This window comes from Chelonia mydas, chromosome 2 (assembly GCF_015237465.2).
Source record: "Chelonia mydas isolate rCheMyd1 chromosome 2, rCheMyd1.pri.v2, whole genome shotgun sequence".
In the NCBI taxonomy this organism is placed as follows: Eukaryota; Metazoa; Chordata; order Testudines; family Cheloniidae; genus Chelonia; species Chelonia mydas.
In genome coordinates, this window is record NC_057850.1 from 4574528 (window position 1) to 4595884 (window position 21357).

General features: G+C 47.9%; 1 protein-coding gene and 1 long non-coding RNA gene across 7 annotated transcripts in view; one reads left to right on the forward strand and one right to left on the reverse strand.

Moving 5' to 3' along the window:
- Positions 1-1336: 1336 nt before the first annotated feature.
- LOC122464377 lies at positions 1337-8874 on the reverse strand. 2 transcript variants are annotated; one of them, XR_006288333.1, is made up of 5 exons: positions 8751-8874; positions 3787-3836; positions 3366-3422; positions 3037-3151; positions 1337-1503 (listed from the first exon to the last, which is right to left on the reverse strand). It is a non-coding gene; the product is annotated as an uncharacterized LOC122464377 (long non-coding RNA). The 2 variants fall into 2 exon arrangements; XR_006288334.1 differs by lacking the exon at positions 8751-8874 and having other exon boundaries at positions 3787-3949.
- Positions 8875-13148: 4274 nt separating this feature from the next.
- Positions 13149-21357, forward strand: part of ZC3H3 (zinc finger CCCH-type containing 3) — a 340425-nt gene continuing 332216 nt past the window's right edge. For 3 of the 5 annotated variants that reach the window (XR_006288332.1, XM_037891897.2, XM_043538979.1), the window contains exons 1-4: positions 13289-13349; positions 15265-15288; positions 16383-17820; positions 18696-18889. Coding sequence is in view for 4 of the 5 variants with exons in the window: in XM_037891897.2 (XP_037747825.1) it covers positions 13304-13349; positions 15265-15288; positions 16383-17820; positions 18696-18889 (1702 nt within the window). In the remaining variant the exon portion in view is untranslated. Of the gene's footprint in view, positions 13350-15185; positions 15289-16382; positions 17821-18695; positions 18890-21357 lie in introns of all 5 variants that reach the window. The other 2 variants (XM_043538978.1, XM_043538977.1) reach the window with 2 other exon arrangements.

Consider the following 21357-nt stretch of genomic DNA (forward strand, 5'->3'; position numbering starts at 1 on the left):
CAGCTGCCAGTTACCAGAGCCAGGGGTCAAGCCAGAGTCAGAACCAGGAATTGAAGCTGTGAATTCAGAGCTGAGATCAGATGCCAAATGCCAGAGACAAGGTCAAGCCAGAGTCAGAAGTTGGAGGATGGGGTCGGAGTCAGGACTGGTCATTGAGAATTGGAAGTGAGGTGTAAGGGCAGGAGGATAGACAAAGATGAAGCATAAAGCAGGAGGATGGTGGGAACAGGAGCGAAGGCAGGGGTGAGGCAGGAGGCAAGCAGGAATCATGAACAGGGTTGGTTGCATTGGACCCTGCTTGTGCCTGTATTCTGCAACCACAACAGAAAACCACCTTGTTGCTCAGACAAAATTCCTGTTCCTCCTTCTGTTTTAAATAGCATAGTTGGCCCAATCGGCGGAGCTGGATGATCTTCCAGTCAGAGTTCGTGTGGGTGGTGTCTTGGCTGGGGCAATAGTCTTACTAGCTTCGCAGCCCATCAGGTTTCAGTAGACATTGGGTGGAGGCCAGGGTGCAGCAGCTGTTTAGGGACTCCCAAGCCTGGGTTCAAGATCTGGGACATCACACAACTACAGTAGCAGGATTAGTCGCGTGAGCATCATCAGCTTCAGAGACTCCAGAAGCACATGAGGGACCATGACCACAACTGATGTACCTACAAGTTCTCAAGTATCCTTTTATTAAGAATTTTACTAAACAGATAAACTATATCAAAAATACTGCAATACAGCAGGAAAGAAAGGGGTAACACAGCATGTGTAGTCCTAATCCTGGCATCACTTACACTTCCTGGTAGGGACCCTGAGGTGTCAATCATTGTTGTCATCATCACCACCAGTGGCTGTCATCCTGGCTTCTCCTTCCCACAAGACAACACAGGCCAGGACTCAACTTTTATAGTACATTACTCTGACATCCCCTGTACTTTATGCTTATGCATAATGGTTTCAGCTCCTTTTCCTTATCTGTACATCCACACCCCACTAATTTCAGGGTGTCATGTTTTACATAGGCTAACTCCTTAGTTCCTCTTACATTCATTAACACTTGTCAGTGAGTTACTATGCGAGAGACAAGGTGGAAAGTACAAACTTTCAAGCTACACGCAGCTCTTCTTCCTGTCTGGACAAGGAAGCAGAGTGTCTGAGCTAAGCACAGGTTGAGACAGATTGTTAAGCAGAAGGGGTAACCTGGGTGGTGGTCACTTGAAATGAAGTGGGCCATTTGGGGTTAGGCTGTTATGCATAAGGAGTTTGAAGTGAGCCATTAAGGGCAGCAGGCAGTGTGGCGTGTTACAAATTGGTGCAATGAGCCATAAAATTAGTGTCCCTGTGAAGTCCATGGTTTTTGTTGTCTAGCAGAGTTATGACTTTATGTTCCCACTATTTTCTGAAGTCCCTCTTTGGATAGCTGCCATCTCAGTACTGACTTAGACCAACCTTGCTTCGTTGATGAGAGCTGAAGAACTCTCAAAGGCGTTGTCTTTTCTCCTTTAAGAACTTCTAAAAATAATCATCGTCACTGTGAATTACGGGAAGGTCACTAAAATGGCTTTGAACGCGCTCTCCCATTTCCTCCGAGTGTTTCCCTCCCAAACACATTTGTATAGGTCTGCGTGCAATGCCATCGCTAGCAGAGCGATGGCACTAAACTCAGGCAAGAATGAGGCCAAGAAGCAGGAATTAGAATAGAAAAGTGATGCTCATTTGATAAATGAAAGTGGCTCTTCCTGTAGGGTTACGCTGCAGCTTCTCTTCCTGTAACTGACATTTTTCTCTCCATTTTCTATATAACCCAAGAGACATCTCGCTCCCTCAGGCAGGTACTCCCGAGCCTTGCTGTTATCAGGAAAAATACAATTCTGAAGTTAATTTGCCCTTGGGAGTCCTATTTTTTTTTAGAGTAAGAAGAGCAGAAGTTTTCAGAACAGATACAACTTTTTTTTAGTAGTAAATAAACGTCAGGCTCTTCAGGGCTCCTCTCTCAGTCCGGGGACCAAGTACAGCATTGACTCACTGCAATGCTAATCAATAACAGGAGCTCCCCAGCCAAGATCAGGGCCCCATGGTGGGGCAATGCAAAGACAGTCCCCGTGTATAGTCAGAGACAAAGGGGGAAGATGAGAACTGAACCGTGAAGTGACTGGCCAAACGACACAAAGCAAGTTAGTGGTAGAATTGGAACTAGCATTCTAGTCTCCTGAGTCCCAGTCTAGTGCCCTATCCACTGGAACATGCTGCCTCCCAACAGCTTGCTGAATGGCCTGATGGCACTCTCAGGGTTGGACCCCTCTAACTGGTATTAATTTGTTCCTACAGGGAGTCCTAAGAGCTGGGTTCTATTCCGGGATCTACCACTGACTTGCTGCATGACCATAAACAAGTCACTTCACCTGTGTATGTCTCTGTCCATACCTGATCACTTCTTGCCTTGCCTGCGTCAACCTCCTCCTTTTCGCTGCCTTCCCCAGTTCTCACATCATATCCCCATATCTAGCATGTTGCTATCTTCCTTTCCTGTTCGTTGGCCCAGCCATATCTCACCTCCTCCTGAAGCTTTGAATTGGCTTCTGTCTCTTTCCTTATCATACCCCAATGCCTCATCCTCACTTTCATGCACAACTCCACCCCAGCCCAGCCTACATCTTGTCTCATCTCTTCCAGTACCTCTCTTAAATTGCACTCAGTGTTCTGCCAACATGTTGCACTTTGGCCCTCCCTTCAGTTCCTTCCCCAGACAGCTCTCTGCCAACACTGACACTGGTTCATTTCCTTGGAATCTCCTTCCTCGTCCCATGTACCATGCAGTCTCACTCTCCGCCTTCAAATCCATCCTCGCCACCTTCTTTATCTTACTAGTGTTTTATATTGAGCCAGCAGTTGTAGTTCTGAGCACTCTGAGTATTTAAAATATGTTCTTATCCTACTCTTCTTCTTAGCATATGCGCAACGTGCCTCAGGTGGCATGTGACCAAGATTCATCACCGAATTTGATCAACTGGTTGGATCATTACTAGCAACAGCTATCATAAATACCTTCTTCCATCTCTAGCTGGCCAGGAGACTGCATCCCATCCAGATAAGTGCAGGTTTGGCTCCAGTGACTCATGTATTCATATCTTCCAGGCTTGATTACTGTAACACATTGTACCTGGGAATGAAAACCATAGGCCTTGAAAAACCTCTGTCTCGTTCTGCATGCTGCAGTTCATTTCCTAGTCAATACAGGTCAACATGAGCTCCATTAGCCCTGCATTGCTCCAGTAGCTACCCTGGCCCCCATTGGGCTGCAGATCATATTCAAGGTGCTGGTTTTAATAATCAAAACACTCAGTAGGTTGGGCCCACATAGTGCAGGGAACTACCTTTCTCTCCATGACCAGGACCTTCCACCATAGCTGCTTTCTTCACGGACTGTGGATCTATGAATGACAATTGAGACTGGTCAGAGTGGGAGGCAGAGCCTTCTTAGTTGCCATAAATCTCCCTTTTACAGGAAATTAGAATGACCACAGATTCCAATACTCCCTTCAATCCCAGTGCAAGACACTTCTCTTAAGCAAGTCTTTCCCATGACATAAAGAAAACCTTTCTATCCTTCCAACTGCAAAAAGAAGTGCAACAACTAAAGACTTAAACAACGAGAAGTACTTGTGGCACCTTAGAGACGAACAAATTTATTTGGACATAAGCTTTTGTGGGCTAAAACCCACTTCATCAGATGCATGGAGTAGAAAATACAGTAGGAAGATATAACAGTACATGAAAAGATGGGAGTTGTCTTACCAAGTAGGGGGTGCCCCCCTGCCAGGTACATTGTCCAAACCGGACAGCCTCTATGCAAAAGAATAAATGGACACAAATCAGACATCAAGAATTATAACATTCAAAAACCAGTCGGAGAACACTTCAACCTCCCTGGACACTCAATAACAGACTTAAAAGTAGCAATTCTTCAACAAAAAACCTCAAAAACAGACTCCAATGAGAAACTGCAGAACTGGAATTAATTTGAAAACTGGACACCATCAAATTAGGCCTGAATAAAGACTGGGAGTGGATGGGTCGCTACAAAAACTAATTTCACCATGCTAATTTCCCCCTACTGTTACTCACATCTTCTTGTCATCTGTCTGAAATGAGCCACCCTGGTTATTACTACAAAAGTGATTTTGCGTCCTGTTGATAATAGCCCACTTTAATTGAATTGTCTCATTAGAACTGACACCCCTCACTTGGTAAGGCAACTCCCATCTTTTCATGTACTGTTATTTATATATCTTCCTACTATAGTTTCCACTCCATGCATCTGATGAAATGGGTTTTAGCCCACGAAAGCTTATGCCCACATAAATTTATTAGTCTCTAAGGTGCCACAAGTACTCCTTATTGTTTTTGCTGATACAGACTAACACGGCTACCACTCTGAAACTAAAGACTTAGACACCTGCTGGATTTTGGAAATATATATGGTGCACAGGCAATATAGTGATGCACATGGTATAAATACCTAAATAGATCTGGTCATTAATTGGCATTTGCTATGCAGTAAAACAATTATGCTCTTATTGCTATTAATATTAGGACTCTAGGTTGGTGGAAAACACCTGTTAGAGTGATGCTTATTATAAGTAATATTGAAAGGTAAAAGGTTCCTAGAAGATCCCTGTGCATTCTCCTTTGGAAGCCAAATTCTGTGAGCAGCCAGCAGGAAATGCTAGCTACTCCCACTCATACTATCATCAGTTCTCTGCAATCTGCTGGCTCAGCGCTTAACTAAGTTGAACATTTTAGCTCTTCTCAGCAAGTTTCCTGTAAGCCACCAAGAGACTCCTTACTAAACCAAAGCTGATAAAGCTATGATTTCAAATGTGTGAGTAACTTAATTGGGTCCTATTGCACGCTTGTCACTAGATACATAGTTCTAGTGACGTTTAAACCCATTAGAGGGATTAGCACAAGGTTTGTTCTAGGCAGAATGAGACAATTTAATTTCTCTTAAGTGTGCCATCCTCCCTGGGGCATGTTCTCACATACAGACTCCCTGCCAATCCAGCATCAAAATCTTGTATTTGCTTTTTACTGTTTCTTTAATTAAATTAGACTCACAAACAAGTGTCATGCAACTGCAGTGTAATTATCAAAGAACAAGTGTCAGGAATACTTTGTGGTTTACAAATGTGTTTTTTTAACACACGTCAAGCAAGACTGCTGAACATTTGGCATTTGGCACTAACTCAGCAAAGGGAAAAGGAGTTTATTTTAATGGTGCAGCATCCCTTGGGTCTGTACTTTGCCCTCAACAATAGGAGAAATCTGTAAGGTATACGCTATCTATCTTAGATACTTACATGACCCTTTAACAGAATTCACTCACTGCTAGGCACTCCCTCATGACCACATGTGGTGTCTCACCTCTCTTGCTGGCCTATTGCCCCTGGCACTGTGGAGGTTTCTCTGCCTGGTTATTTGGTCCACCACCTGGTTCACTGTCTTTAGCCCACCCCTTTTGGGGTCCCAGATGTCCTAACCAAGAAGTTGTCCCTTTCAACTTCAAAAAAGGGGAACTACCCAAAAATTAGGAGTCTAGTTAAACAGAAATTATAAGGAACAGTCACAAGAGTGAAATACCTGCACACTTCATGAAAATTTTAAAAATACCAGAATAGAGGCTCAAACTAAACATATACTCCAAATAATGAAAAATAGTGAGAGGACCAAAAAATGGCACCATGGCTAAGCAACAGAGTAAAGGAGGTGGTCAGAGACAAAAAGAGATCTTTTAAAAACTGGAAGTCAAATCCTGCTGGGGAAAATAGAAAGGAACATAAATTCTGGCAAGTCAGGTGTAGAAGTATAATCAGGTCTGCAAAAAATCTGAAAAGCAACTAGCAAAAGACAAACATTCTAACAGCAAAATTTTTTTTAAGTACATCAGAAGCAGGAAGCCCACCAATCAATCAGTGGGGTGACTGGACAACTGAGGTGCTAAAAGAGCATTCAAGGAAAACATGGCCATTATGGAGAAGATAAATGAATTATTTGCATCACTCTTCACTGCAGAGAATGTGAGGGAAATTCCCACACCTGAGCCATTCTTTTTAGGTGACAATCGGAGGAACTGTCCCAGATTGAAGTGTCATTAGAAGAGGTTTTGAAACAGATAAATTAAACCATAATAAGTCACCAGGACAAGATGGTATTCATAAGAACATAAGAACGGCCATACTGGGTCAGACCAAAGGTCCATCTAGCCCAGTATTTTGTCTTCCAACAGTGGCCAATGCCAGGTGCCCCAGAGGGAATGAACAGATCAGGGAATCATTGAGTGATCCATCCTCTGTTGCCTATTCCCAGCTTCTGGCAAACAGAGGCTAGAAACACCATCCCTGCCCATCCTGGCTAATAGCCATGAATGGACCTATCCTCCTTAAATTTATCCAGTTCTTTTTTGAAACCTGTCTTGGCCTTCACAACATCCTCTGGCAAAGTGTTCCACAGGTTGACTGTGCATTGTGTGAGGAACTACTTCCTTTTGTTTGTTTTAATCCTGCTGCCTATTAATTTCATTTGGTGACCCCTAGTCAATCATCCAGGAGTTCTGAAGGATGAAATTGCAGAACTAACTGTGATATGTAACCTCTCACTTAAATCAGCTTCCATATCAAATGACTGGAGGATAGCTAATGTGATGCCAATTTTTTAAAAAGGCTCCTGAGGTGATCCTGGCAATTACAGGGTGGTAAGCCTAACTTCAATACCAGGCAAATTGGTTGAAACTATAGTAAAGAACAGAATTATCAGACACATAGATGAACATGATATGTTGGGAAAGAGTCAATGTAGCATTTATAAACGGAAATCATGCCTCACTAATCTGTTAGAATTCTTTGAGGGTGCCAACAAGAATGTGGACAAGAGTGATCTAGTGGATATGGTGCACTTGGACTTTCAGAAAGTCTTTGACAAGGTCCCTCACCAAAAGGCTCTTAAGCAAAGTAAGGTGTGCTGAGATAAGAGGGAAGGTCCTATCATGGATCAGTAACTGGTTAAAAGATAGGAAACAAAGGGTAGGAATAATCAGTCAGTTTTCACAGTGGAGACAAGTAAATAGCTACGTCCCCCAGGGATCTGTACTAGCACGAGTGCTGTTCAACATATTCATAAATGATCTGGAAAAAGGGGTAAGCAGTTTGGTAGCAAAGTTTGCACACAATACTAAATTACTCAAGACAGTTAAATCCAAAATGGACTGCGAAGAGAAGTGAGTTGTAGCTCACGAACGCTTATGCTCAAATAAATTTGTTAGTCTCTAAGGTGCCACAAGTACTCCTTTTCTTTTTGCGGATACAGACTAACATGGCTGCTACTCTGAAACCTGTCACTGAAGTGGGTGACTGGTAAAGCTACGATTTAGTCACAGGTATTTTTAGTAAGTCATGGATAGATCACAGGTAATAAACAAAAAATCATGGCCCCTGACCTGTCCATGACTTGTACTATAAATACCCCTGACTAAATCTTATGGGCTCTGGGGGACTCCAGGAGGCTGCATGTGGTTGGGGGTCGGGGGAGCGCTCCGGCAGACACCATGACCTCTGTGAAAGACTCGCAGCCTTAGGTGACTGGGCAGTAAAATGGCAGATGAAATTCAGTGTTGATAAATACAAAGTAATGCACATTGGAAAATATAATCTCAACTATACATACAAAATGATGGCATCTAAATTAGCTGTTACCACTCAAGAGAGAGATCTTGGAGTCATTGTGGATAGTTCTCTGAAAACATCCATTCCATGTGCAGTGACGGTCAAAAAAGCAAACAGAATGTTAGAAACCATTAGGAAGGGGATTGATAATAAAAGACAGAAAAATATCATAATGCCTCTCTATATATCCATGGTATGCTCACACCTTGAATACTGCATACAGTTCTAGTCACCCCCTCTCAAAAAAGATACATTAGAATTGGAAAATGTACAGAGAAGGGCAACAAAAATGATATGGGGTCTGGAACAGCTTCCGTTTGAAGAGAGAATAAAAAGACTAGGACTGTTCAGCTTCAAAGAGAGACATACTAAATTGATATGATCGAGGTCTATAAAAATCATGAATGGTGTGGAGAAAGTGACTAAGGCAATGTTATTTATTCACATAACTCAAGAACCAGGGGTCACCCAATGTAATTAATAGGCAGCAGGTTTAAAACAACAAGGAGGTACTTCTTCACACAATGCACAGGCAATCTGTGGATACTCATTGCCAGGGTATATTGTGAAGGCCAAAAGTATAACTGGGTACAAAAAAGGGTTAGACAAGTTAATGGAGAATAGAGTCCATTAATAGCTAGTGCCCAAGATAGTCAGGGATGTAATCCCATGCTCAGGGTGCCCGGAAGCCAGAAGCTGGGACTGGACAACAGGGGATGGATCACTCGATAATTGCCCTGTTCTGTTCAGTCCCTCTAAAGCACCTGGCATTGGCCACTGTTGGAAGACAGGATACTGGGCTGGATGGACCATTGGTCTGGCCTGGTATGGCCATACTTACGTTCTTAAGAGTCCAAAACTCTCTCTTCAACGAAAACAAAAAGCCATGTCCCTTCTCGGACACTCTTCTTCAGCCAGTCCTCAGTTCATCCTGCTGCTCCTTGCTGAGCTCAACAACCTTTGTGCAGGGCTTGTAGGGGAACCCAGTCCCACCCTTGCAGCCCAGGGCCCTGTACTGCACAGCTAGATCGGCTCCCTTACCCATACTGCGGTCTTCCTGGGGGTCACTTCCGACTTTGTCTCGTTACTTCCCCTCTGGGTCTCCCAGGCACTTCCCCGGTTAGTCACGGCCTGAAGAGCTTTTCTTTTCCTGCTCTGTGCTATCCCACTGCTTACTCAGGGCCCTGCAGGAGCCTTCTTGTGCCCTACAGTCTCCTCCCACCAGCTCTTTCCCCAGACAGGCCCTACCAACACATAAACCCAGCTCCTTTCATACAGGAAGCTTCTGATTCCTCACAGGTGAGGCTTGTCCTATAATCAGGGCTGGCTTAGTCTCAGGCTCTCCACCCCACAGGCAAGCCACCCTGTTACATGCCCCCTTGCTGTAGTATTTGTACACCTCACACTCTAACATATTTATCTTCACAACACCCCTGGGAGGTAGGATGCTGCTATTATCCCGATTTTGCTGATAGGAAATTGAGACACAGAGGAATTGTTTCATATAGCTTCACAGAGGTAAAGGCCAGAAGGTACCATTAGATCATCTAGTCTGACCTCCTGTATAACACAGGCCAGAGAATTTCATCCTATTACTCCTGTATTGAACTCAGTACCTTGTGTTTCACTAAAGCATCTTCCAGAAAGGCAGTCAGTCTTGATATGAAACACACATTTACTGCGCAAAGCTATATCTGAGGTGGAGAAGGGACTCCCAACAGAGGGGATTCACAACCAGTGCAAACCCAGCCAACTCACTGACAGTTTGGGGTCACAGCACAGTGAATAAAGTTACTCAAGGGCTAATAAAGGGCTTTTTCAAATCTGATGGGTTGTTAACAGCAGACAACATTTTCTTTGAAGAAAATCCACATTCAACAACATACCAACACTGAGCGGTATGTTCACGTACCACAGGCTCTTCTACCTCTTCAAGTCAGGTGTTTTTTTTAACCTAGTTGACAAAGCCTATATGCTGTTCCTACCTTTCAGGGGAGGGCCCTAAAACTCTTTCCACTTGCCTCATTTGTTAAGCTGCAGAAATGTCTTTATTTAGTGACATTTGAATGCGTTACAATTAAAAGGTTAACATTTCCCACTGTCACTACCGTCAGTGGAGCTCTTGTATAGACTGGCTTCCTGTAGTTCAACTGCCATGTTATGCAACCTAACTCAAAGCGGGTCTACTCTGGAAAACTTCAGCCATAGCTTCAGCCGTCTGACGTACTGCTCCTTCAGTGTGTCCTTCAGAGGATCCTCCACATTCCACCCTCCAACTTTCTGCAGGGAAATTCCACAGGGCTCTGTCCTTGGTCCCTCTCTCTTCTCCCTCTACTCCTTAACTCTGGGCAGTCCCATTCAGAAACAGAAATTAAACTACCATCTTTATGCTGATGAGTCCCAGATCTACCTCTCTTCATCGGACCTGCCTTCTTCTGTCCAAACTAAAAGGTCAGCTGGTCTCTCTGGCATCTCCTCTTGGATGTCTAGCCATCACCCCATGTTTAACCTGGTTAAAAACAAAGCTCTTATTCCCAGCTCACCCCACTACTTCCCTTCTTGATCACTGTGAACACCACCACCATCCTGCCTGTCACTCAGGCCTGTAACCTGGGCATTATCTTCAACCTGAACATCTCTCCAGGTTTTCATATCCAGGCTATGTTTAATACTTGCTGATTCTTCTTTCATGACATCTTTAAGATGCGGCCTTGCCAAATGCAACCTTGCCTCACTCATAGCCATTCAGGACGCAGCTGCAATGATCATTTTCCTAGCTTGTCGCTCTGACCACGTCACTCCTCTCTGTACATCCTTCCTCTGGCTCCCCTTTCTCTACTGTATCAAATATAAGCTACTTGTCTTTACTTCAAGGCCCTTTGTGGCCTATCTGCAACTTCATTTCTCAGTCAGTATTGAAAGGTTTATTTCAGCTTTTGATCAGCCCAGGATGCCAGCCTCCATCCCCACTTGTTTGAAAATCTAACAAGCCCCTTCCTACTTTCACCTGTGCTTCCCCTCATGCTTGGGAGGAACTCCCCATAAACACAGGCACTGGGTTCTAATTTTCCCTGGGGGTGCTCAATGCCTACTCAACCCCAGACACCACCCCAATTCCACCCCTTCTCCCAAACGTCCACCCCTTCCCGCCCCTGCTCTACCTCTTCCCCCAAGGCCGCACCTCCACCCTGCCTATTCCTGCCCCAGTTCCTCCTCTTCCCCGCCCTGTTCTGCCCCTTACCTCCCAGTGCCTCCTGTACACCGCTGAACAGCTGTTCTGCGGCATGCAGGAGGTGCTGGGAGGGAGGAGGAGTAGTTGATCGGTGAAGGCCACAGGTGGATGAGAGTGGGGGGGAGGCATGGGAGCTTGGCTGCCGGTGGGTGCTAAGCACCCAGAGTACCAATGGCTTCAGCGCCTATGCCCGTAAACATCCATCAAGCTATGTCATTATCCACTTTCAAAACCCCCTTAAAACTCTCCTTTGTTGCGATGCCTGCAAAAAACTAAGATCACTAACTACTGTGTTGACCATTATTAGCCCGTTGTTTCTTTGTACTCCCCTATCTGTCTGCCTCCATCTATTGTCTCTTGTTTTACACTAAGATTGTAAGCTCTTTGGGGCAGGGATCATCTTTGTACAGCGTCTAGCACAGTGGGGCTCTGGTCCATGACTAGGGTTCCTGGACACTATGGTAATAAAAATATTAATAAGGGATTAGTTTATAAGAACCAATAGTCAAATTGGGAAATAAAATTTTGGTAATACTATCTATGTCCCAATTACCACAGTAACTGAGTGCTTCATAATCTTTAATGTATTTGTGTTCATAACATCTGGATGAGTTAGGGCAGGGCCATTCTCCGATTAATTTTTTTGAGTTAATCACGTGAGTTAACTGCAATTAATCAACAGTGCTAATACTTACCTAATTCATCATTTAGGGTCTGACCCAAAGCCCACTGAAATTAACATAACTCTTTCTACTGACCTCAGTGGGCTTTGAGTCAGGCTTCTAGTACTGAGGTTCTCAAACTGTGGTCCATAAAGCACCTGCTGTTGGTCTGTGGAAAGTTGTATGTTCATATGGTGCCAGATCCTCCTTATTTCTAGTTACTCAATTGCATTAAAAGACAGCTACAAATACATTAGATATTATCCTGTATTACTTTTCCATGTTAGCAATTCCCACTTGGCCAGTTTTTCTACTGCCTTAGCTTTTCTATTGGAGGGTGCTGGGTTGTTTTCTCTTTAAGTGTGCCAATCCCCTAACTATCAGGAGCAGGTGCACGTCACATGGCTGGAAGCACTACTGGTGCAGCAGATGGTGGTGATGGTTGTGGGTGCCTGAAAGGAGAAGAGGAGGCTGAGGGATGCCTGGTAGGGCAAGTGGGGGCCAGGGTGGTGGGGAAGAGGTGGATCAAGCTAGTGGTAGTTGGGTGCCTGGGATGAGTGGGGGAGGGTCAGGGGGTGGGAAAACACTTGGAAAGGGAAGAGGAGGGTCAGGGCTGTGGGGGTGGGTTGCCTGAGAGGGGAAGAGGAGAGTCAAAGCCATGGGACCGGGAGGATACCTGAGAAGAGTCAGGGTGGTGGTGGGGACACCTGGGAGCTGCCTGGAAGGGGAAGAGGAGAGTCAAGCCAATGGAGGTGGGGGGCCTAGGAGGGTCAGGGCAGTGAGGGGGGGGGATACCTGAGAAGAGTCAGGGTGGTGGTGAGGGCGCCTGGGAGGGGGAAGAGGAGGGTCAGGCCAATGGAGGTGGGAGGCCTAGCAGGGTCAGGAGAGTGTGGGGGAGGGGGGTTCCTGAGAAGAGTCAGGGTGGTGGTGAGGGCGCCAGAGAGGGGGAAGAGGAGGGTCAGGCCAATGGAGGTGGGGGGCCTAGGAAGGTCAGGGCAGTGTGTGTGGGGGGTAGATACCTGAGAAGAGTCAGGGTGGTGGTGAGGGTGCCTGGGAGGGGGAAGAGGAGGGTCAGGCCAATGGAGGTGGGGGGCCTAGGAGGGTCAGGGCAGTGTGTGTGCGGGGTAGATACCTGAGAAGAGTCAGGGTGGTGGTGAGGGGGAAGAGGAGAGTCAAGCCAATGGAGGTGGGGGGCCTAGGAGGGTCAGGGCAGTGTGTGTGGAGGGAGATACCTGAGAAGAGTCAGGGTGGTGGTGAGGGCGCCTGGGAGGGGGAAGAGGAGGGTCAGGCCAATGGAGGTGGGGGGCCTAGGAGGGTCAGGGCAGCGGCAGTCCGGGGAGGGGACACCAGGGACGGGCAGGGGAGGGTCATTCTGCTGGGGGAGGGGGATGGTCGGGGGGGGAGGATCAGGCCCCTGGGGGGCGTGGCCGGTTTTTCCGTCTCTCGGGGACGAGGGGCTGGCGCGGAGGGGGCAGCTGGAGCAGCGCGGGCCCGGCTGGAGGAGACCCGTAGGAGGGGTAAACTCTCCTCCCGTTCCCAGTTGCCAGGGGAACGGAAGGCAGCAGCCTCCGGCGTCACGTGATCAGGCTCCCTCACGTGACCGGTTAATGGACGTCGCGGCCTGGTGACGTTTCCAGAGGGAGGTGCTCCGGTGCCGCGGCGCAGAGCGATGACGTAGCAGGGGGCGGCCGGCGGCGGGGATGGAGGAGAAGGAGCAACTGCGGCGTCAGATCCGCCTGCTGCAGGGTGAGGGGCGCTCGGCCGCGACGGAACGGGTCCGAATCGCTGTGTCCTGAGGGCGGCCCCTCCCCATCCCCGCCGCGCCGTCCTCGCGGGCCCCTACCCCCCCCCACCCGGGCCCGATACTGCCGCTGCGCCACCCCCCCCACGGGTTCGTTACCGCCTCCGTCTGCTGCCGCGCCCCCCCCCCGGTTACCCCCCCCCCCAAGTCTGCCAGTGTTCCGCCCCCTGGTCCTGTCACTCCCTCCCTCCCCCCCCCGTCTGCTGCCGCACCCCCCCCCCCCCGGTTACCCCCCCCAAGTCTGCCAGTGTTCCGCCCCCGGTCCTGTCACTCCCTCCCCCCCCCCCCCCCGTCTGCTGCCGCGCCCCCCCCCTCCGGTTACCCCCCCCCCAAGTCTGCCAGTGTTCCGCCCCCTGGTCCTGTCACTCCCTCCCCCCCCCCCCGTCTGCTGCCGCGCCCCCCCCCTCCGGTTACCCCCCCCCCCCAAGTCTGCCAGTGTTCTGCCTCCTGGTCCTGTGAATCCCCCCCCCCGTCTGAGGCCGCCCCCCCCAAGTCTGCCAGTGTTCCGCCCCCTGGTCCTGTGACTCCCCCCCCCCCCCCCCGTCTGCTGCTGCGCACCCACCCCTGGTTACCCCCCCCAAGTCTGCCAGTGTTCCACCCCCTGGTCCTGTGACCCCTCCCCGTCTGCTGCTGCCCCCCCCGGTTACGCCCCCCCAAGGCTGCCAGTGTTCCGCCTCCTGGTCCTGTGACTTCCCCCCCACCCCCCGTCTGGCCGCCCCCACCCCCGGTTACCCCCCCCCCCCCAAGTCTGCCAGTGTTCTGCCCCCTGGTCCTGTGACTCTCTCCCCCCCCCCCCCCCGTCTGCTGCTGCGCCGCCCCCACCCCCGGTTCTCCCCCCCCCCCGTCTGCTGCTGCGCTGCCCCCACCCCAGGTTGCCCCCCCCCCCAAGTCTGCCAGTGTTCCGCCCCTTGGTCCTGTGACTACCCCCCCCCCCCGTCTGCTGCTGCGCCTCACCCCCACTGCGGTGTGAGGGGCCAAGCTACCCCCGATCGCTGAAGTAAAGGGAGGGAGCTGACTTGCTGCGAGGCTCTTTCTCCCCGAGCTTCTTGTCCCTGGTGCTGGGATTGGGTTGTGTGGCTCCTCAGTCTGAGCTGTGGGGCAAAGACTGGGCACCTTCCCTGCCTCCCTTGGGACCCCTAAAAGGCTCCTCCCAGTCTCTCGGGTCCTTCGCAGAGAAGCTGGGACCTGTTTGTGTGACCTTGTCTAGTTCCTGGTGAAAGACACCAGCTGAGATCTGGGGCCTGGGCTGAGGGATGCCTTGCTTTGTGGGTTGCAAGATGATTTTTCTAACTTTCAGTGCTAGAAACCCCATCTTGGGTTCTGGAAATTCACTTGTGCTCTCCCCTCTGTCAGAGCTCTTATCTTTGACTGAGGGTTTGTCTAGACAGTGGAAAAACCCCAAACCCTGTGGCAGTGAGTCTTCGTGCCCAGGTCAGCTGACTGGGGAACATACTACAGGGCTAAAAATAGCAATGTCAGTGTTCCCCCTTAGGCTCTGAAACCCAGTGAGGAGGAGGACTTGTGGCACCTTAGAGACTAACAAATTTATTAGGGCATAAGCTTTCGTGAGCTACAGCTCACTTTGCTCAAATAAATTTGTTAGTCTCTGAGGTGCCCCAAGTCCTTCTTTTTGCTGATACAGACCAACACGGCTGCTACTCTGAACCCAGTGAGGAGGGTGGGTCTCAGGGCCTGGGCTCCAGCCTGATCCTGAAAATCTGCACTGTTGTTTTTAGCCCCAGGCTCTGAGACGGTGCACCACCCGTTTTTTTTCTTTGCAGTGTAGACATACCAATACTGTCTGAGATGGACACAACCAGGTACACCTGATCTCATATGACTATTTTTGCACCACCACAGGCATGCATGGAGCTGTACACACAAGTAAGATGACTTGGTCCTTGCTCTGAGGATCTCGTAATGTTGTTAGATGCAATGCAGACGAAGTGTGGTTCTGGGGGGTGGAATGAAGAGCAGCCAAAAAAGTAATTGGATTTTGTGTTTTGATGTGTGTCTTGTTGCGGCTGGATTTTGAAATACATTTCAACATCAATGGAGCAGTTTGTGGGCAGGGAGTTTAGCTGACAGGTCAGCTTATGTTGCCTTTCTGCAGCTATATGGTCTAGTTTTTGGCAGCAGGAAAAACTTGTTTTCTTCATTAAAGCACATAGAGATCCCTGGAAAAAATGCAGGGCTCAGATATAGTCCTTTGTTAAGCCCTTTCATCTGAAGATCACAAAGTGCTTTATAAATATTGATATTTACCAAGCCTCGCAATCCCTCTCCCCCTGTAAGCATATTCATCCATATTATTGTTAACGGGGAAACTGAGGCACAGAGACATGCAAGTGAGTCACTTGGGCAAATCACTTCATTGTTAGTCAGTGGTGGAGCTGGGATTAGATCCCAAGCCTCCTGACTCGTAGTCTCTTGCTTTAATAATAAGTCTACCCTTCCTTTCCTAAACCAAATAATAAGCACCTCTATAGGGGACTGTATTGTGCTGTATATGAGCAGGATCAGATTAGGGTTGCTAGGCAATCTCCACTATAAAGGGGCTCGGAGATGCAATAGTGAGAGCTAAAAAGATACCTATAAAAGAAATAAGCAGGAAGTTTTCTCCCCTTCTTGTCTGTCCCCCCCTCCTACCACCACCCTTACCACAAGTGATCTACAGGAACAATGATCAGAGTAGTGGATTCAGGACTGGTGCATATAAGAGGAACTAAATGTGGAGAGAAAGTGGGATGATGCAGTATTCAATTGCTATGTAAAGATCCATAATAAGATATCTGTAATCATTACATAGCTCAGCTTTTCTTGCAGCATTAGTGATGATGTCTGAAAGCTACAGAGCATGAGAGCTCATGTAGAACAGGTGTTTTCAGTGCAATGTGAAGACAGTCAATTTGCAGAACTTGCTGTTGCAAGACTGTTGTGGAAGATGCAACTAACAGAGGTTGTTTTGCTTTCTTCAGGTCTCATAAATGACCATAAAAACATCCATGGAAATGCCCCAGTGCCCTCGCCCTCCAGGACTCCAAGGTGGAGAAATCCCAGGCAGACTGCCTTCAACAGTCAGGGAGCATTCTCTACAAGATATTCTCAGCAAGCTCCAAGGGATTTCCAGTCACATCAAGGTAACTCCTGGAGGAAAAAGTACTCCCTTGTAAACAGACCGCCTGCACCAACATATCATCCTGGAAGCAGTGCATCTGCTAACACACTTCAGGCTTTTGGGAGCCAAAGGAATAGCCAGCCTCCTGGGCCACAGGGAACAGGCTCGGAAAGGCAAGTGGGCTTAGCAGCAGGTGGTATAGTCATAGGAGTCAAACTGCCACAGAGAACTAGCTCAGCCTTGGACAATAGAAACGTTAGTGAGTTGGGATCCCAGCAGGGTTCCTCTATGGTAAAAGTAGCCATAGCTGCTCCAAAAGGAGCTGAAAAGGTTCATGAAAGTTCTAGCTTTCAAAGTGTTGCTCAAAAAGAGGACAAAGAAACGTCTCTCTCTGTCTCCCAGAGTTCATTGCGCCAGCATGCTGTTGCTGGAGGCAGAGATGATGCAAGCCCAGCATATCCAAAGGAACTGGGCAAACTTCGGACTGCGAAACTGGCTATAAGTGCCCCTGAGTTACATGATGTTATCTGTGAAAGTGCCGTAGCATTAAAATCCAAGCCTCAGCAGCCTTCAGCTCTTCTTGATCGAGAATCAGGCTGGCTGGTAGCCTGGAAGAAGCCAGTAGCACAGGTTCCAGCTCACTGTAGCTCAGAGCAAGTCACGGCAGGAAGAGATACTTTGAAGGAGCCAAAGACCCTTGGAAAATCTGAGGAGCGCACAAGCTCAGTTCAGGCTGTGACTTCAGAGGCTGGGATAAACCCAGCGAAGAACCAGTTTGCAATACCACACAAGCTACCCAGTTTCCAAAGAGCTGCCTCAACGCCAGTGTCCAGCAAAGCTTCTAAGTTCAGGAAAACTAACTATACGTGGGTAGCAAATCCTAGTAAATGGCCCTGTGCTGTAAAGAGATGGACCAGCCCTAGAGCTTCTGAAAGCACTAGGAAGCTTTCTGTGGGAGCAGAGAGAACTGCTAAGCCACTGCCAAAGGGGGACTTGGGAGCAAAGCAGAAGAAATCCGGAGTGCATTTGAAATTGGATGCCTCTCCTAGTAAGTACAAATGGAAAGCATCTAGCCTACAGCCACCTTCTTCAACTTCCAAGTCAGTATTCAAGTGGCAGTCTGAGGGACAAAAGGAGGCTGGAGTCTCCCAGGTTTCCAGAGCCAACTTTGGCCTTCAGACTGTAAGCAACGCATCCATTGGTCATGGTGGGTTGAAGTCCTCTTTCAACGATACTGCACTTTCCACTTATAAAGTGAAGAGCCGGACCAAAATCATCAGGAGAAAGGGGAGTTGCTGGTAAGTTACTAGTTGTGTGAAGTTCTGTAGCTGGTACTAACCTTCTTTGCACTTCACCTGGGGCCCGTTCCTACTTTCATTGAAGCCCATAGGAGTCTTGCCATTGATGTCAATGAGAGCAAATACTCAAATATTTACATTGTAAGCTCTTTGGAACAGGGACCCTCTTTGTGTTCTGTGTACAGCGCGTAGCCCAGTGGGGTCCTGGTCTGTGACTGGGCTTGCTAGGTGCTATCACAGGAAATTTTGGTTTCACCGATTTGTCCAGGACCACGCAATAAGCCAATGACAGAGCTTAGGTTAGAATATGGGGGTATCTGGCCCTTACTCCCATGTCCAAGCTTCTCTTTTCATCTGTCTTCTACTAATCTCCCCACTGTGCCTTGGCATCCTCTCCTGGAGAGAGGTGAGGATATCTCCACATGAGTGGTGCTGAGGAGATGGGGTTTGGGGGGTGAGGTGAGGAGAGTTTGAGGTCTGCTTGCTTATTTCTTTTGCCTGGCTTGGCCTGATCTTCTCAGCCCTCTTAAGAACCTCCTCCTCCAACAGCTATAGTAGGGGAGAGACTGGGAGTGATGGGGGATACCTAGATGTGAGTTGAGATGTCAGAGTGCAATCTCTCTTCATGCTTTCCCAGCAGTTGGTCATATTTGCCCTTTCACCTGGCATTTGCATTGCTCTTACCTAGAGAAGCGCCGTAGTTCAGTGGATAAGGTATCAAACAAGGAGTCAGGAGAACTGGGTTCTAATCCCAGCTGTGCTACAGTCTTGCTGCGTTGGTGGAGAAAGGAGAGCACAGATAGCTGGGGTTGGGGAGTTGCTGTTTAATACCTTTGTGATTAATTTTTAAACTCCCTGCATTGCATTCTTTGCAGTTCCCCAACAGATAAGAAGAGCAACTCCTTCACCACAATGCCCCTGAAAAGCCACTACTCTCTCAGGAAAAGAAACTCCCTGCGGGGAAGACCTGCACCATTGAAGAGAACCCTGCCCAAGGAGCTGGTGCAGATCACCAAGCACAGGCTATGCAGGCTGCCAGCCTCTAGAATGCACATCCCAGCCAAAGAAGGTAAGAGCTTGGACATGTGGTGATAGAGCTGGAATATTGCATGAGGGGGGACAGTTTTAGGAGTAGGTTCTTGGAAATAGGAAATGAGCTGCTCATTCCTCAGTGAAGTAAACCTGCTGATCACTGTTGTAGAGTCAGTGTTGAGAAGAAAAGACGGCATGGGACTTGAGGCCTTCACTCCATTTCAGGGCTTTCTCACCAGGTCCCACTTCTGTAGAGCCTTGCATTCCCCGACCTTGCCCCCATGTGTACCGTGAAACCTCCCATCAGGGCCACCTCTAATTGACAACCACTCTAAAGCTTCCCCTTGCTGTTAGGATGGTTTTGCTGTACTTTCAGTTAAAAACCAGCTTTTACTGGGCAAATGATTGTTTTCAGTAGTGTTGTGGATGGTGGCGTAAAGTAACTTTCACTGTGTATAGATCTGTGTGCAGCATTGAGTTATCTTCTCCATGTGTAGGATCAATTCCCTGTCTCTGAACGTATATGAACTGTTGATGGGCCCACGTTCCCCAGGGTTAAGATACCTTATTGGTGTGAAAAGAACCTGAATGGTGACTGGTCAATGTCTGTTCGTTTTGATTGTGTCCCTCTTGCTCCTTCACCACCATCACCTTGTCACTCTCTAGATCGGGAAAGGGCAAGGACTGTTCCATGGAAGATCTTGCAGTCTAAACAGACACTTGCAACACAGAGAACTCGCTCAATGGTCAGGAGAGTTCAAATATCGTTGGTCAGTATAGAGATGGCTTAACCTTTAAACCAATCATGTCTTTGAGTGGGCTAGAGTTTATAGGCTTCACAGAGAGAGAGTGTCTTTTGAAGAAGGTCTGAAAGCAGGAGGTGGCAGAAGCATTCTTTGTAAGATTGTATAATCCCTGTCTTTCCATTAGGGAAAAAACGGTGTGTGTCTCATGAGATGTTCATCTCAGCCAGGAAAAATCTACCTGATAACTGCATCATGGTTAGAAACTGTGCACATGACAGCTGCATCTCTGCAGGGGTAAAGCATGTATGTGTGAGTTGATTTAAACAATCTCAAAGGATTATTAAAGGAATTAAGGTTTAAGAAAGAAATGTTTGTGGAATGGAATACTGCCCCCTAGGTGGAGCAGCATTTAGCTGTAAAGCACCTCTTACCCTAGATCTAGCTGCTAGAGGATTTGACCTCCTGCACATGGACATCGTTGTCACATCTCTCTGTTTTGTAAGGTGGTGGTTCTCTGGTTTGATCACCTGCTGTGTGTGGTGAGATTTGGCAGTTAGTGGGGCAGGCTCTCTGTGTCATTTCTGGCCCGAAAGCTGTCTCCATGACCCTCCTTGCAGAGTAGGAGCTTTCAGATAACCCAGCCCACTGCAGCATTGGCGACTTGCCCGGGAGCCTGAGGGCTGCACCTAACTTGCATGAACATGGAACAGATGAGATCTAGTGGTTCCTGTACTGGACTGGAAGTTGGGAGGCCTGGTTCTGCAACTGACTTCTGTGTGGCCTTGGGCAAGTTGCTTAACATTTCTTTCAATTTTCTCCTCTGTAAAATTGGTTTAATGTCTACCAAAGGGGTGTGGAGGGTGGTTGTGTGAGTTTTGTTTATAAAGCACTTGAGAGCCTCACATGGAAACTACTATACAGCGGCAACCCTTGAAGACTCTTGCTTTCAACAAGTGTGGGTGGGAGGAGATGGGGTAGTGAGGAGTGTGCGCACTTAGCTAGTTGGGGTACAACAGCCTATGCTCTGGCTACAGGAATCAATCTCAAAATGGCTTAGGCCTGAATTTTCTGGAAAATGCATATGCAGTTGCCTAATTTGCATGTGGAATTACTAGGCTTACATGCACAATTGCAGTCACTGCACGTGCAAAAGAGCAGCTGCATGTCTAACTTGTCATTTGTGTGTGCAGATGCTGCTGATCTTAGACAAACAAAAAGACAGTGAACAGGGTAACACTTCAGGTGAGAGGATCAGGGGTTGTTGGTGAGGAGCTGGGAAGAGTGACTTTCTGCGGAAAGTGTGTGGTGTTTTTTTTTTTTATAATTTTTTTTTCTGGAGGAATTTGGAGATGTGGCGAGAGGTAGCTTTACAGCTGTGGTCGGGAAGAGTGTGCTAGGTATAGTTGGGAGAGGTTCTGGAGGTAGTGAGACCGCGTGATAAAAGGCACAATGCAGCGTGTGGGAGAGGAAGGCAAAGGGAAAGGAGATGTGCATTTAGGTGTACGATTGCATGTGTTGACCATCTGAGCATTTGTGATTGTCAGACACCTGAAAACCAAACCAGTCACTGTGCAGTGGCATTGAGGCTCAGTTTCTCTCCGTTCTCTGTCTAAATTCTATTGCACCTGGAGAGGCTTTTAGGTTGCTGGAGGCAGGGCACCACTCAAAGGCCCTACATGAAAGGCTTGGGTGGAAAAGATGGTTATGGTACATGGAAGCTGCAAATGGAACCGAAGGTCTCTCTCAACTCACATTGCAC